The sequence below is a fragment of the Pseudophryne corroboree genome, chromosome 5 (assembly GCF_028390025.1).
Source record: "Pseudophryne corroboree isolate aPseCor3 chromosome 5, aPseCor3.hap2, whole genome shotgun sequence".
Taxonomy (NCBI): domain Eukaryota; kingdom Metazoa; phylum Chordata; class Amphibia; order Anura; family Myobatrachidae; genus Pseudophryne; species Pseudophryne corroboree.
This window is the reverse complement of record NC_086448.1, coordinates 33,413,195-33,428,745: the sequence shown is the minus strand read 5'-3', so window position 1 is coordinate 33,428,745 and position 15,551 is coordinate 33,413,195. Positions and strand designations below refer to the sequence as shown.

The following is a 15,551-nucleotide window of genomic DNA, read 5'->3' as shown; positions in this document are numbered from 1 at the left end:
CCATTACACTGCAGCTCTCATGCAATAGCCACCTCAGCCTCCCATTACACTGCAGCTCTCATGTAATAGCCACCTCAGTCTCCCATTACGCTGCAGCTCTCATGCAATAGCCACCTCAGCCTCCCATTACGCTGCAGCTCTCATGCAATAGCCACCTCAGCTTCCCATTACACTGCAGCTCTCATGTAATAGCCCACCTCAGCTGCCCATTACACTGCAGCTCTCATGCAATAGCCACCTCAGCCTCCCATTACACTGCAGCTCTCATGCAATAGCCCACCTCAGCCTCCCATTACACTGCAGCTCTCATGCAATAGCCACCTCAGCCTCCCATTACACTGCAGCTCTCATGCAATAGCCACCTCAGCTGCCCATTACACTGCAGCTCTCATGCAATAGCCCACCTCAGCTGCCCATTACACTGCAGCTCTCATGCAATAGCCACCTCAGTCTCCCATTACGCTGCAGCTCTCATGCAATAGCCACCTCAGCCTCCCATTACACTGCAGCTCTCATGCAATAGCCACCTCAGCCTCCCATTACGCTGCAGCTCTCATGTAATAGCCCACCTCAGCTTCCCATTACACTGCAGCTCTCATGCAATATCCCACCTCAGCCTCCCATTACACTGCAGCTCTCATGTAATAGCCACCTCAGCCTCCCATTACACTGCAGCTCTCATGTAATAGCCACCTCAGCTTCCCATTACACTGCAGCTCTCATGCAATAGCCCACCTCAGCCTCCCATTACGCTGCAGCTCTCATGCAATAGCCACCTCAGCCTCCCATTACGCTGCAGCTCTCATGCAATAGCCCACCTCAGCTTCCCATTACACTGCAGCTCTCATGCAATAGCCCACCTCAGCTTCCCATTACACTGCAGCTCTCATGCAATAGCCCACCTCAGCTTCCCATTACACTGCAGCTCTCATGCAATAGCCCACCTCAGCTTCCCATTACACTGCAGCTCTCATGCAATAGCCCACCTCAGCTTCCCATTACACTGCAGCTCTCATGCAATAGCCCACCTTAGCTTCCCATTACACTGCAGCTCTCATGCAATATCCCACCTCAGCTTCCCATTACACTGCAGCTCTCATGCAATATCCCACCTCAGCTTCCCATTACACTGCAGCTCTCATGCAATAGCCACCTCAGCCTCCCATTACACTGCAGCTCTCATGTAATAGCCCACGTCAGCTTCCCATTACACTGCAGCTCTCATGCAATAGCCCACCTCAGCCTCCCATTACGCTGCAGCTCTCAATAGCCCACCTCAGCCTCCCATTACACTGCAGCTCTCATGTAATAGCCACCTCAGCCTCCCATTACACTGCAGCTCTCATGTAATAGCCACCTCAGCCTCCCATTACACTGCAGCTCTCATGCAATAGCCCACCTCAGCTTCCCATTACGCTGCAGCTCTCATGCAATAGCCACCTCAGCCTCCCATTACACTGCAGCTCTCATGTAATAGCCCACCTCAGCCTCCCATTACGCTGCAGCTCTCATGCAATAGCCCAGATCAGCTTCCCATTACACTGCAGCTCTCATGCAATAGCCACCTCAGCCTCCCATTACACTGCAGCTCTCATGCAATAGCCCAGATCAGCTTCCCATTACACTGCAGCTCTCATGCAATAGCCCACGTCAGCTTCCCATTACACTGCAGCTCTCATGCAATAGCCCACCTCAGCCTCCCATTACACTGCAGCTCTCATGTAATAGCCCACGTCAGCTTCCCATTACACTGCAGCTCTCATGCAATAGCCCACCTCAGCCTCCCATTACACTGCAGCTCTCATGTAATAGCCCACGTCAGCTTCCCATTACACTGCAGCTCTCATGCAATAGCCCACCTCAGCCTCCCATTACGCTGCAGCTCTCATGTAATAGCCCACCTCAGCCTCCCATTACACTGCAGCTCTCATGTAATAGCCACCTCAGCCTCCCATTACACTGCAGCTCTCATGTAATAGCCACCTCAGCCTCCCATTACACTGCAGCTCTCATGCAATAGCCCACCTCAGCTTCCCATTACGCTGCAGCTCTCATGCAATAGCCACCTCAGCCTCCCATTACACTGCAGCTCTCATGTAATAGCCCACGTCAGCTTCCCATTACACTGCAGCTCTCATGCAATAGCCACCTCAGCCTCCCATTACACTGCAGCTCTCATGTAATAGCCCACGTCAGATTCCCATTACACTGCAGCTCTCATGCAATAGCCCACCTCAGCTTCCCATTACACTGCAGCTCTCATGCAATAGCCCACCTCAGCCTCCCATTACACTGCAGCTCTCATGTAATAGCCACTTGTGGATACAATGTGGAAAAATTAGTCTGGCTGGTTAATGTTTTATTCACGTGTTATTATTGGCGCTGCAGCCGTTTCCGTCCGTCTCTGCCTCCGTCTGTAGAATCTGTCACTGCTCACAATGCAGCAAACAATAGTTACTGAGCACTATAAATAATTAACAGTGATCCCTGTACATGGGGAAGAGCGAATGGAATAACATGGATGATAAAATGTGCAGCGGCTGCTCTGCAAATCAGCTCAGCACAGAGAGGACGAGGTTATCAGTATAGTATGGTTACCTTCCCTATCTGCACAAGCGTGAGGGGAGGGGTAGCGTCACAAGGGGGGAGGCGTGGCATAGCGTCACACTAGGGGAGGGGCTGTGTCACACTAGGGGAGGGGCTGCGTCACATTAGAAGATAGTAGCATGTATTTGTGCGACGTTCGTGCAGTTGAAGTGCTATGGTAAGTATGGTGCAGTAGTGACGGCAGTGTGAGAGTCACCAAAATTTAGGGCGAGATCTGGCGCCGCACTAGCGAACCTGTCTCGCTGAGAGCAAAGCGGCGTACGGACACATCTGGACTTGTGGGGAGGGAGATTTAATTATAAGTATTTCTTTTTTATGTTCTCACGCAGACCGAGCACAACATGTGAAGACCAGCACAGAAATTCATGTCTGAGAAATCGGGATAGAAAGCGGTTTCTCATTTTAAAGGTTTGTTTATAACCCAAAAGCAAATATGTATTGCACAAGTAAATGAAACGGTTAATGGTGTATCCCGATCTTTCCCTGACTGGCAGGCCGAGTGTCGTCTAGTGAGCAGCATTTGTTGCAGCACTGGCAGTGTGACCAACTACAAGGCATGCTGGTTCTACTAGTTGGGGGAGAGAGGTTCTTGTATTAGGAGTGGAGCATTTGGATTAGAACAGGTGACTAGACCCCTCTATGGGAGCATAAGACAAGCAGATACTCACTGGAGAAGTCACACAGAGCATTAGCAGCGTGGTAGTGGGACAGTGCCTTGAAATGTTCGGCTTTTACACGGACCATGGTGGTCCAAGAGAAAGGGACATAGTCTTTAACAGGTGGATGCATCATGGTTCTGTATACCAACGTATATACGTCTTCAACCTAGAGTGGTGGAGACAAAAACACAACAGTCACAGAAGGGCACACAAAGGCGAGACCAGGCAGAGGAGATCCTCCTGAGCAGAGGCGAGCACAGGTAGAGGAGATCCTCCTGAGCAGAGGCGAGCACAGGTAGAGGAGATCCTCCTGAGCAGAGGCGAGCACAGGTAGAGGAGATCCTCCTGAGCAGAGGCGAGCACAGGTAGAGGAGATCCTCCTGAGCAGAGGCGAGCACAGGCAGAGGAGATCCTCCTCAGCAGGAGAGCACAGGCAGAGGAGGTCCTCCTGAGCAGAGGCGAGCACAGGCAGAGGAGATCCTCCTGAGCAGAGGCGAGCACAGGCAGAGGAGATCCTCCTGAGCAGAGGCGAGCACAGGCAGAGGAGATCCTCCTCAGCAGGAGAGCACAGGCAGAGGAGGTCCTCCTGAGCAGAGGCGAGCACAGGTAGAGGAGATCCTCCTGAGCAGAGGCGAGCACAGGCAGAGGAGATCCTCCTCAGCAGGCGAGCACAGGCAGAGGAGATCCTCCTGAGCAGAGAGTGCAGGCAGAGGAGATCCTTCTGAGCAGAGCGCAGGCAGAGGAGTTCCTCCTGAGCAGAGCGCAGGCAGAGGAGTTCCTCCTGAGCAGAGCACAGGCAGAGGAGTTCCTCCTGAGCAGAGCACAGGCAGAGGAGTTCCTCCTGAGCAGTGCGCAGGCAGAGGAGATGCTCCTGAGCAGAGAGCGCAGGCAGAGGAGATGCTCCTGAGCAGAGAGCGCAGGCAGAGGAGATGCTCCTGAGCAGAGAGCGCAGGCAGAGGAGATGCTCCTGAGCAGAGTGCGCAGGCAGAGGAGATCCTCCTGAGCAGAGGGGAGCATATACAGATCAGAGGAGAAGAGGGAATCCTCCAGAGCAGAGGTAAGCACAGGCAGAGGAGATGCTCCTGAGCAGAGAGCGCAGAGGAGATGCTCCTGAGCAGAGGGCGCAGGCAGAGGAGATGCTCCTGAGCAGAGAGCGCAGGCAGAGGAGATGCTCCTGAGCAGAGGGGAGCATATACAGAGCAGAGAAGAGGGAATCCTCATGAGCAGAGGAGATCCTCCAGAGCAGAGGTAAGCACAGGCAGAGGAGATCCTCCAGAGCAGAGGTAAGCACAGGCAGAGGAGTTCCTGCTGAGCAGAGCACAGGCAGAGGAGTTCCTGCTGAGCAGAGCACAGGCAGAGGAGTTCCTCCTGAGCAGAGCGCAGGCAGAGGAGATCCTCCTGAGCAGAGCGCAGGCAGAGGAGATCCTCCTGAGCAGAGCGCAGGCAGAGGAGATCCTCCTGAGCAGTGCGCAGGCAGAGGAGTTCCTCCTGAGCAGAGCGCAGGCAGAGGAGATGCTCCTGAGCAGAGAGCGCAGGCAGAGGAGATGCTCCTGAGCAGAGAGCGCAGGCAGAGGAGATGCTCCTGAGCAGAGGGGAGCATATACAGAGCAGAGAAGAGGGAATCCTCATGAGCAGAGGAGATCCTCCAGAGCAGAGGTAAGCACAGGCAGAGGAGATCCTCCAGAGCAGAGGTAAGCACAGGCAGAGGAGATCCTCCAGAGCAGAGGTAAGCACAGGCAGAGGAGATCCTCCAGAGCAGAGGTAAGCACAGGCAGAGGAGATCCTCCAGAGCAAAGGTAAGCACAGGCAGAGGAGATGCTCCTGAGCAGAGAGCGCAGAGGAGATGCTCCTGAGCAGAGGCGAGCACAGGCAGAGGAGATCCTCCTGAGCAGAGGCGAGCACAGGCAGAGGAGATCCTCCTGAGCAGAGGCGAGCACAGGTAGAGGAGATCCTCCTGAGCAGAGGCGAGCACAGGTAGAGGAGATCCTCCTGAGCAGAGGCGAGCACAGGCAGAGGAGATCCTCCTCAGCAGGAGAGCACAGGCAGAGGAGGTCCTCCTGAGCAGAGGCGAGCACAGGCAGAGGAGATCCTCCTGAGCAGAGGCGAGCACAGGCAGAGGAGATCCTCCTGAGCAGAGGCGAGCACAGGCAGAGGAGATCCTCCTCAGCAGGAGAGCACAGGCAGAGGAGGTCCTCCTGAGCAGAGGCGAGCACAGGTAGAGGAGATCCTCCTGAGCAGAGGCGAGCACAGGCAGAGGAGATCCTCCTCAGCAGGCGAGCACAGGCAGAGGAGATCCTCCTGAGCAGAGAGTGCAGGCAGAGGAGATCCTTCTGAGCAGAGCGCAGGCAGAGGAGTTCCTCCTGAGCAGAGCGCAGGCAGAGGAGTTCCTCCTGAGCAGAGCACAGGCAGAGGAGTTCCTCCTGAGCAGAGCACAGGCAGAGGAGATCCTCCTGAGCAGTGCGCAGGCAGAGGAGATCCTCCTGAGCAGTGCGCAGGCAGAGGAGATCCTCCTGAGCAGTGCGCAGGCAGAGGAGATCCTCCTGAGCAGAGGGGAGCATATACAGATCAGAGGAGAAGAGGGAATCCTCCAGAGCAGAGGTAAGCACAGGCAGAGGAGATGCTCCTGAGCAGAGAGCGCAGAGGAGATGCTCCTGAGCAGAGGGCGCAGGCAGAGGAGATGCTCCTGAGCAGAGAGCGCAGGCAGAGGAGATGCTCCTGAGCAGAGGGGAGCATATACAGAGCAGAGAAGAGGGAATCCTCATGAGCAGAGGAGATCCTCCAGAGCAGAGGTAAGCACAGGCAGAGGAGATCCTCCAGAGCAGAGGTAAGCACAGGCAGAGGAGATCCTTCTGAGCAGAGAGCGCAGGCAGAGGAGATCCTCCTGAGCAGAGAGCGCAGGCAGAGGAGATCCTCCTGAGCAGAGAGCGCAGGCAGAGGAGAGCCTCCTGAGCAGAGGAGAGCACAGACAGAGGAGATCCTCCTGAGCAGAGGCGAGCACAGGCAGAGGAGGTCCTCCTGAGCAGAGGCGAGCACAGGTAGAGGAGGTCCTCCTGAGCAGAGGCGAGCACAGGCAGAGGAGATCCTCCTCAGCAGGAGAGCACAGGCAAAGGAGGTCATCCTGAGCAGAGAGTGCAGGCAGAGGAGATCCTCCTGAGCAGAGCGCAGGCAGAGGAGTTCCTCCTGAGCAGAGCACAGGCAGAGGAGTTCCTCCTGAGCAGAGCACAGGCAGAGGAGTTCCTGCTGAGCAGAGCACAGGCAGAGGAGTTCCTGCTGAGCAGAGCACAGGCAGAGGAGTTCCTGCTGAGCAGAGCACAGGCAGAGGAGTTCCTCCTGAGCAGAGCGCAGGCAGAGGAGATCCTCCTGAGCAGAGCGCAGGCAGAGGAGATCCTCCTGAGCAGAGCGCAGGCAGAGGAGATCCTCCTGAGCAGTGCGCAGGCAGAGGAGTTCCTCCTGAGCAGAGCGCAGGCAGAGGAGATGCTCCTGAGCAGAGAGCGCAGGCAGAGGAGATGCTCCTGAGCAGAGAGCGCAGGCAGAGGAGATGCTCCTGAGCAGAGGGGAGCATATACAGAGCAGAGAAGAGGGAATCCTCATGAGCAGAGGAGATCCTCCAGAGCAGAGGTAAGCACAGGCAGAGGAGATCCTCCAGAGCAGAGGTAAGCACAGGCAGAGGAGATCCTCCAGAGCAGAGGTAAGCACAGGCAGAGGAGATCCTCCAGAGCAGAGGTAAGCACAGGCAGAGGAGATCCTCCAGAGCAGAGGTAAGCACAGGCAGAGGAGATCCTCCAGAGCAGAGGTAAGCACAGGCAGAGGAGATCCTCCAGAGCAAAGGTAAGCACAGGCAGAGGAGATGCTCCTGAGCAGAGAGCGCAGAGGAGATGCTCCTGAGCAGAGGGCGCAGGCAGAGGAGATCCTCCTGAGCAGAGAGCGCAGGCAGAGGAGATGCTCCTGAGCAGAGAGCGCAGGCAGAGGAGATGCTCCTGAGCAGAGAGCGCAGGCAGAGGAGATGCTCCTGAGCAGAGAGCGCAGGCAGAGGAGATGCTCCTGAGCAGAGAGCGCAGGCAGAGGAGATGCTCCTGAGCAGAGGTAAACACAGACAGAGGAGATCCTCCTGAGCAGAGGGCAGGCAGAGGAGATCCTCCTGAGCAGAGAGCGCAGGCAGAGGAGATCCTCCTGAGCAGAGAGCGCAGGCAGAGGAGATCCTCCTGAGCAGAGGAGAGCGCAGGTAGAGGAGATCCTCCAGAGCAGAGGTAAACACAGACAGAGGAGATCCTCCTGAGCAGAGGGCAGGCAGAGGAGATCCTCCTGAGCAGAGAGCGCAGGCAGAGGAGATCCTCCTGAGCAGAGAGCGCAGGCAGAGGAGATCCTCCTGAGCAGAGAGCGCAGGCAGAGGAGATCCTCCTGAGCAGAGGAGAGCGCAGGTAGAGGAGATCTTCCTGAGCAGAGGAGAGCGCAGGTAGAGGAGATCTTCCTGAGCAGAGGAGAGCGCAGGTAGAGGAGATCTTCCTGAGCAGAGGAGAGCACAGACAGAGGAGATCCTCCTGAGCAGAGGGGAGCATATACAGAGCAGAGGAGAAGAGGGAAACCTCATGAGCAGAGGAGATCCTCCTGAGCAGAGATAAGCACAGGCAGAGGAGAGCCTCTTGAGCAGAGAGTGCAGGCAGAGGAGTTCCTCCTGAGAAGAGCACAGGCAGGGGAGATCCTTCTGAGAAGAGAAGAGCACAGGCAGGGGAGATCCTTCTGAGCAGAGAAAAGCATAGACAGAGGAGATCCTCCAGAGTAGAGGAGAGCCTTCTGAGCAGGGAAGAGTACAGACAGAGGAGAGTTTCCTGAGCAGAGGTGGACACAGATAGAGGGGATCCTCCAAATACCTGAATATGAAAGTATAAAATAAACTCCCCACTACACAAAAGGCCCCAACATCGGAAGACTAATAAAACTACTGATACATCCCAGCAGAGAGCACTTACTCTGGCCGCTTCCTGAGCCAACTGGAGCTGGGAGAAGAAGTTATTCTGGGGGTTCTCCAGGACAAACTTCTCAAAGATGCACTCCTGGACCTGCGCGATCATCAGCCGCACCAGCATATTCAGGGAGGCCGCACTCATGTCCAGGCTCGGGGCGTTGGAGAAGTTCTCTTTTAAGTAACTAAAGCACCCTGGGGAGAAGAGAAGAGAGCTGCGCATTACCAGGCATTCCTAATGGAACTAAATGCCAATTAAAGCGCCATTTATGGCGGACAATGCTGTTAGATTTATATATGTCTTAAGCTGGGTACACAGTAGACTATGTGTACCCAGCACGACATCGCGGCAACCGGCATCGGCAAGTGCATACACACTTGCCGATGCCGGCAGCGATGGCAGGGCAAGAGAGGCCATGCTGCATTCAGCAGCATTGCCCTCACTAGTGATATCGCTAGCTTGATCTGCATGCAGGTCAGACGGGCAATGTCTCTGATGACCCGCGGGAGTGAGCATCATCAGAAACATAGTGGGTACACATTGGATGATTTTAACAATTTGTCGTTCCAAGCCATCGGAATCGGGCAAATTGTCTAATGTGTACCCAGCTTCAACATTGTGGTACATGATCTTTTTACCAACAAATACAATGTCTGTCTGTCACGCTGGTGAGTGCGGTCATTGCGGTGACAGAAATAAGGGACTAAAGTCTATATACTGTAAATACCGCTGGAGTTGCTCTGCAAGCTTGCAATAGATCAGTAACATTACACATAACAGATCATGGGCCTAATTCAAGGTTGATTACAAAACAACATTTTCCTCTAATGGGCAAAACCATGTGCACTGCAGGTGGGGCAGATGTAACATGTGCAGAGAGAGTTAGATTTGGGTGGGGTGTGTTCAAACTGAAATCTAAATTGCAGTGTAAAAATAAAGCAGGCAGTATTTACCCTGCACAGAAACAATATAACCCACCCAAATCTAACTCTCTCTGCACATGTTACATCTGCCACACCTGCAGTGCAGCATGGTTTTGCCCATTAGAGGAAAATGTTGTTTTGCAATCAACCTTGAATTAGGCCTTATGGACCTAATTCAGTAATGATTGCAAATTCTGCTTTTTAGCAGAATTTGCAGTCCTTTGACTCGCATGCTGGGGGCCGCCCATCGCAGGGCAAGGCCTCCCAGCATGCTTCCTGCCGCCCCCCACCTGCGACCACGCGCTAATTGCGATCATACCGCAATTAGTGCGCAGTCACAGAAATTATGGAAGCCTACTGCCAGCGCAGCCATATTTTTGATCGGAGTGGCGCCCGATAACGCCGCCAAGCCTCCGTTTGTAAGCCGCCGCCCCCACAATGCTTTGTCTTGGAAACGGAGTACTGCCGCCCTGCGTTTGCAAATACTGTGGAGCACCTGCATTAAATGCGGGCGCATGCGCAAGCCGGTACCTGCGCATGTGCCCGTGGGGCGAATGTAATTATTGCGGTTGGATCGTGATTTGCGATCCAACCTGAATTAGGCCCTATAACGATACATGAGGAAATGAGAATAAGAAGTATACAGGTACACCTATAACAAGGATCACAATGAGATAATACAATAACATAGAACAAAGCCTCAGACAGTCAGTACATACTGGAGCACACAGAAGCTCAGGCAGCAGCGGGTATTGGTAGCACACAGAAGCTCAGGCAGCAGCGGGTATTGGTGGTCGCACAAAGAAGCTCAGGCAGCAGCGGGTATTGGTGGTCGCACACAGAAGCTCAGGCAGCAGCGGGTATCGGTGGTCGCACACAGAAGCTCAGGCAGCAGCGGGTATTGGTGGTCGCACACAGAAGCTCAGGCAGCAGCGGGTATTAGTAGTCACACACAGAAGCTCAGGCAGCAGCGGGTATTAGTAGTCACACACAGAAGCTCAGGCAGCAGCGGGTATTGGTGGTCGCACACAGAAGCTCAGGCAGCAGCGGGTATTAGTAGTCACACACAGAAGCTCAGGCAGCAGCGCGTATTGGTGGTCGCACACAGAAGCTCAGGCAGCAGCGCGTATTGGTGGTCGCACACAGAAGCTCAGGCAGCAGCGGGTACTGGTGGTCGCACACAGAAGCTCAGGCAGCAGCGGGTACTGGTGGTCGCACACAGAAGCTCAGGCAGCAGCGCGTATTGGTGGTCACACACAGAAGCTCAGGCAGAGCGGGTATTAGTAGTCACACACAGAAGCTCAGGCAGCAGTGGGTATTGGTGGTCACACACAGAAGCTCAGGCAGCAGCGGGTATTGGTGGTCGCACACAGAAGCTCAGGCAGCAGCGGGTATTGGTGGTCACAGACAGAAGCTCAGGCAGCAGCGGGTATTGGCGGTCGCACACAGAAGCTCAGGCAGCAGCGGGTATTGGTGGTCGCACACAGAAGCTCAGGCAGCAGCGGGTATTGGCGGTAGCACACAGAAGCTCAGGCAGCAGCGGGTATTGGTGGTCACACAAAGAAGCTCAGGCAGCAGCGGGTACTGGTGGTCGCACACAGAAGCTCAGGCAGCAGCGGGTATTGGTGGTCACACACAGAAGCTCAGGCAGCAGCGCGTATTGGTGGTCGCACACAGAAGCTCAGGCAGCAGCGGGTATTGGTGTTCACAGACAGAAGCTCAGGCAGCAGCGGGTACTGGTGGTCGCACACAGAAGCTCAGGCAGCAGCGGGTATTGGCGGTCGCACACAGAAGCTCAGGCAGCAGCGGGTATTGGTGGTCGTACACAGAAGCTCAGGCAGCAGCGGGTATTGGCGGTCGCACACAGAAGCTCAGGCAGCAGCGGGTATTGGCGGTCGCACACAGAAGCTCAGGCAGCAGCGGGTATTGGCGGTCGCACACAGAAGCTCAGGCAGCAGCGGGTATTGGTGGTCGCACACAGAAGCTCAGGCAGCAGCGGGTATTGGCGGTAGCACACAGAAGCTCAGGCAGCAGCGGGTATTGGTGGTCGCACACAGAAGCTCAGGCAGCAGCGGGTATTGGTGGTCACACACAGAAGCTCAGGCAGCAGCGGGTATTGGTGGTCGCACACAGAAGCTCAGGCAGCAGCGGGTATTGGTGGTCACACACAGAAGCTCAGGCAGCAGCGGGTATTGGTGGTCACACAAAGAAGCTCAGGCAGCAGCGGGTACTGGTGGTCGCACACAGAAGCTCAGGCAGCAGCGGGTATTGGTGTTCACAGACAGAAGCTCAGGCAGCAGCGGGTACTGGTGGTCGCACACAGAAGCTCAGGCAGCAGCGGGTATTGGCGGTCGCACACAGAAGCTCAGGCAGCAGCGGGTACTGGTGGTCGCTGTTCTGTGAGTTTATGCGAATGCCCTACAAACGCCATCCCTTGTGTACATCCGTGCGGCCGCACATACACACTGTAATACCGATTGGAGAATCCTTATACGCCACCATCGGTCGCCCCAATGACACTTGCATCATACCCTATGGCAGCTGCAGTGTCTCCGTCTACCCACAGCCTCCTACGGCTATAGCTGTGCGTTTGGGAATTTAGCTGCTTGCTGTGACTCACCTACGACTCTCCCATAACACGCCCACTGAACGGCCCGTGTTTGCGTGCACTGCTAGCCGCCTCCCAGTCACCGCACAGGAACGCCCATCAGTTAGGGGCTTGCAGAACTTCTCATGCCTACGCAGTTGCAAATAATCACTCCGCTACGTGACAATGGTGATAAACCAGTGATAAGTGCAAGGTGATAACTCACCAGCCAGGCAGCTCCTGTCAATTTACAGATTGGAGCTGATTGGCTGGTGCATTATCACCTTGCACTTATCACTGGTTTATCACTTCTGAAGGCTTCATACATCTGCCCCATTGTGTGTGGACTGCGTTTGACTCAGAATCATGCCCTACACATGCAATACCCACCCGCAGCCTTCTGAAAGGCATCAATGGCCGTCTCCACTCCGTGCACAGTCAGGCGATCCTGTCTTGCCCCAATCTGGGTGTAAAGGGCTCCCATATTGAACAGCACACTTCCCTTCTCAAAAGCCAGAGCCCTCTGGCAGGACGGAACCCCAGTCAGAGAATCGTACCTGTAAATCAAACGTTTTGAGGCCTCACATTGTTAAGAGCCTTTCATACTGTTTAGGAGCATATGCCATAACCATAAAACGGTTAAAGGACAGTGGGGCAGATGTACTAACCTGGAGAAGGGATAAAGAAGAGATAAACCAGTCAGAAGCGCAAGGTGATAACGCACCAGCCAATCATTACGGATTTGAAAAATGACAGTTATGAGCTGATTGGCTGGTGCGTTGTCATCTTCCACTTATCACTGCTGTATCACTGCTCCAGGTTAATACATCTGCCACTTTACCCCAAACTCACAACTGCTGATCATTCTCTTCCAACCCAAGTAAGGCTGCCAGACCGCTGCTACAAACTCACTAACGTGAGATGGCTTCACAATAGCCGAGACCCCTCTCCCCTGAATTTCCCGTTCCTCTAGGGGTGTGGAATTTAATGTGCAGCAGTGGTAACGGTTCCATCTCCGTGTTCTAATGGCATATGATGGTGACAGTAATGCTATATCAATATTCTTAGGACATGGGGGGGTCATTCCGAGTTGATCACTAGCTGAATTTGTTCGCAGCGCAGCGTTCAGGCTAAAAATTGGCAGTGCGGCGCAATGCGCACACACGACGTACGGGCAGAACGAACGATGTAGCTTTGCACAAGGTCTAGCGAAGCTTTTCAGTCGCACTGCTGGCCGCAGAGTGATTGACATGAAGTGGGCGTTTCTGGGTGGCAACTGACCGTTTTCAGGGAGTGTGCGTAAAAACGCAGGCGTGCCAGGAAAAACGCAGGCGTGGCTGGGCGAACGCTGGGCGGGTTTGTGATGTCAAATCCGGAACTGAATGGTCTGAAGTGATCGCAAGCGCTGAGTAGGTTTTGAGCTACTCTGAAACTATACAAACATTTTTTGGAGCCGCTTTGCCGTACAACCGTTCGCACTTCTGCTAAGCTAAAATACACTCCCAGTGGGCGGCGGCATAGCGTTTGCACGGCTGCTAAAACTAGCTAGCGTGCGATCAACTCGGAATGACCCCGACTGTCCAAAGAGACACCACATTAATAATATAAGAGAATGGATACGGAGGTTTTACACCATGTGTACAGTAATTAACAAAGTTATCAGAAGGTGTTTCCCACTCACAGATGGCCGAAGCCAAGAACGGTTCTCCACCTGCACCAGTTTTTATTAGTACACAGGCCTAAGTTTAAGAGTTTACGGAAGACAAAAACATTTTCTAATTATCGCCGTTCATCCTTGTCGGGCAAATTCATGTAAAGAAATTCAGAATTAATTCCAAAGACCTCATCAGAAGATGGAAAGATACTGACCAGTGGAAGAAGACGCCCAGGGTCCTGTTAGTGGGGACAAAACGGTTGTCCAGAAAGTAAAGCTGGTTGTAATACTCCATCAGGAGCTCGAGGCCGGCCTCACTGCGACTGGGGGTCCTCATGGCCTGGAGAGAGAGCGGTCTGCATAGAGTCACAGCCTGCTGCTAGGACTCTAGGCTTTCACAGGTCTTATAGGAACAGGACATCATTACTCCTTAATGATACGCAGCCTAATTCACATAGAAGATACTGACCTGTCGTAGATTCATGAGCTCATTTATCTCCTTCTCATAGAGGCTGCCGTCTTCACCATAGTGGTCAGCAAGGAAATCCTGGAGAGAGGTGACAGAAGTAGATCATCTGCATCATCAGCAGTCATCCACAGTATCAGCTAGGTCTTCCATCCCAAACCCCAAGAGCAACATACTACAGCAAGGTAGCAGGGAGAAGAGACTGGACCAAACAGGCACTACACTAACGGCAGAGACCCGGCACCTACAGACACCCTTCTATAGACACAAGATGGAAATCTGTGCTAAGGAGCCCACACAATTAAGGCTGTGCAATGGTATATGTGCAGTGCAGTAAGGGAGGTGGGATGTGGGTGCATGTGTGCAGTGCAGTAAGTGAGGGGGCTGTGTGTGTATGCAGTGCAATAAGGAAAGGGAAGGCATGTGTGCAGTGCGGTAAGGGAAGCAGAGGCGTGTGTGCAGTGCAGTAAGGAAAGGGGGGGGGGTTGATGTGTGCAGTGCGGTAAGGGAAAGGGTGTGCAGTGCGGTAAGGGAAGCGGAGGCGTGTGTGCAGTGCAGTAAGGAAAGGGGGGGACACTTGTGCAGTGTGGTAAGGGAAGGGTGAGGAGTGTGTGCAGTGCGGTAAGGGAAAGGGTGTGCAGTGCGGTAAGGGAAGTGGAGGCGTGTGTGCAGTGCAGTAAGGATAGGGGGGGGGTCATGTGTGCAGTGTAGTAAGGGAAGGGGAGGAATGTTCAGTGCGGTAAGGAAAGGAGAAAGGGGAGGCGTGTGTGCAGTAAGGTAGGGGAAGGGGAGTGGGCTAAGGGAAGGGGAAGCGAGAGTGCAGTGCAGTAAGGGAGGGGGAGGAGTGTGTGCAGTGCGGTAAGGGAATCGGAGGCGTGTGTGCAGTGCGGTAAGGGAAGGGGGGTCATGTGTGCAGTGTGGGAAGGGAAGGGGAGGAGAGAGTGCAGTGCGGTAAGGGAGGTGTTTGTGCAGTGCAGTGTGGTGAAGGAGGGGGAGGCATGTGTGCACTGCCGTAAGGGAGGAGGTGTGTGCACTGCAGTAAGGAAAGGGGAGGCGTTTGGTGAAGGAGGTGATTGTGCAGTGCGGTGAAGGAGCGGTATGTGTGTGTGCAGTGCCGCAAGGGAGTAGGTGTGTGTGCAGTGTGGTAAGCGAAGGGGAGGCGTGTGTGTGCAGTGCAGTAAGGGAAGGGGCGGCGTGTGTGTGCAGTGCGGTAAGGGAAGGTGTGGGTGCAATGTGGTAAGGGAGGGGAAGACATGGGTGCAGTGCGGTAAAGGAAGGGGAGGCATGTGTGCAGCGCAGTGTGGTGAAGGAGGGGGAGGCGTGTGTGCAGTGCAGTAAGGGAAAGGGAGGTGTTTGTGCAGTGTGGTGAAGGAGGGGGAGGCGTGTGTGCAGTGCGGTAAAGGAAGGGGAGGCATGTGTGCAGCGCAGTGTGGTGAAGGAGGGGGAGGCGTGTGTGCAGTGCAGTAAGGGAAAGGGAGGTGTTTGTGCAGTGTGGTGAAGGAGGGGGAGGCGTGTGTGCAGTGCAGTAAGGGAGGGGGAGGTCTTTGTGCAGTGCAGTGTGGTGAAGGAGGGGGAGGCGTGTGTGCAGTGCAGTAAGGGAAAGGGAGGTGTTTGTGCAGTGCAGTGTGGTGAAGGAGGGGGAGGCGTGTGTGCAGTGCAGTAAGGGAGGGGGAGGTCTTTGTGCAGTGCAGTGT

General features: G+C 54.5%; 1 protein-coding gene across 2 annotated transcripts in view; it reads right to left on the bottom strand.

Annotated features, from left to right (window-relative positions):
- RHPN1 (rhophilin Rho GTPase binding protein 1) overlaps positions 1-15,551 on the bottom strand; it is a 157,584-nt gene that overhangs the window by 36,746 nt on the left and 105,287 nt on the right. For both annotated transcript variants that reach the window (XM_063921208.1, XM_063921209.1), the window contains 5 exons: positions 13,861-13,938; positions 13,607-13,731; positions 12,128-12,294; positions 8,234-8,421; positions 3,276-3,432 (listed from right to left, as the gene is read on the bottom strand). In XM_063921208.1, coding sequence (XP_063777278.1) covers positions 3,276-3,432; positions 8,234-8,421; positions 12,128-12,294; positions 13,607-13,731; positions 13,861-13,938 — 715 coding nt within the window. The remainder of the gene's footprint in view (positions 1-3,275; positions 3,433-8,233; positions 8,422-12,127; positions 12,295-13,606; positions 13,732-13,860; positions 13,939-15,551) is intronic.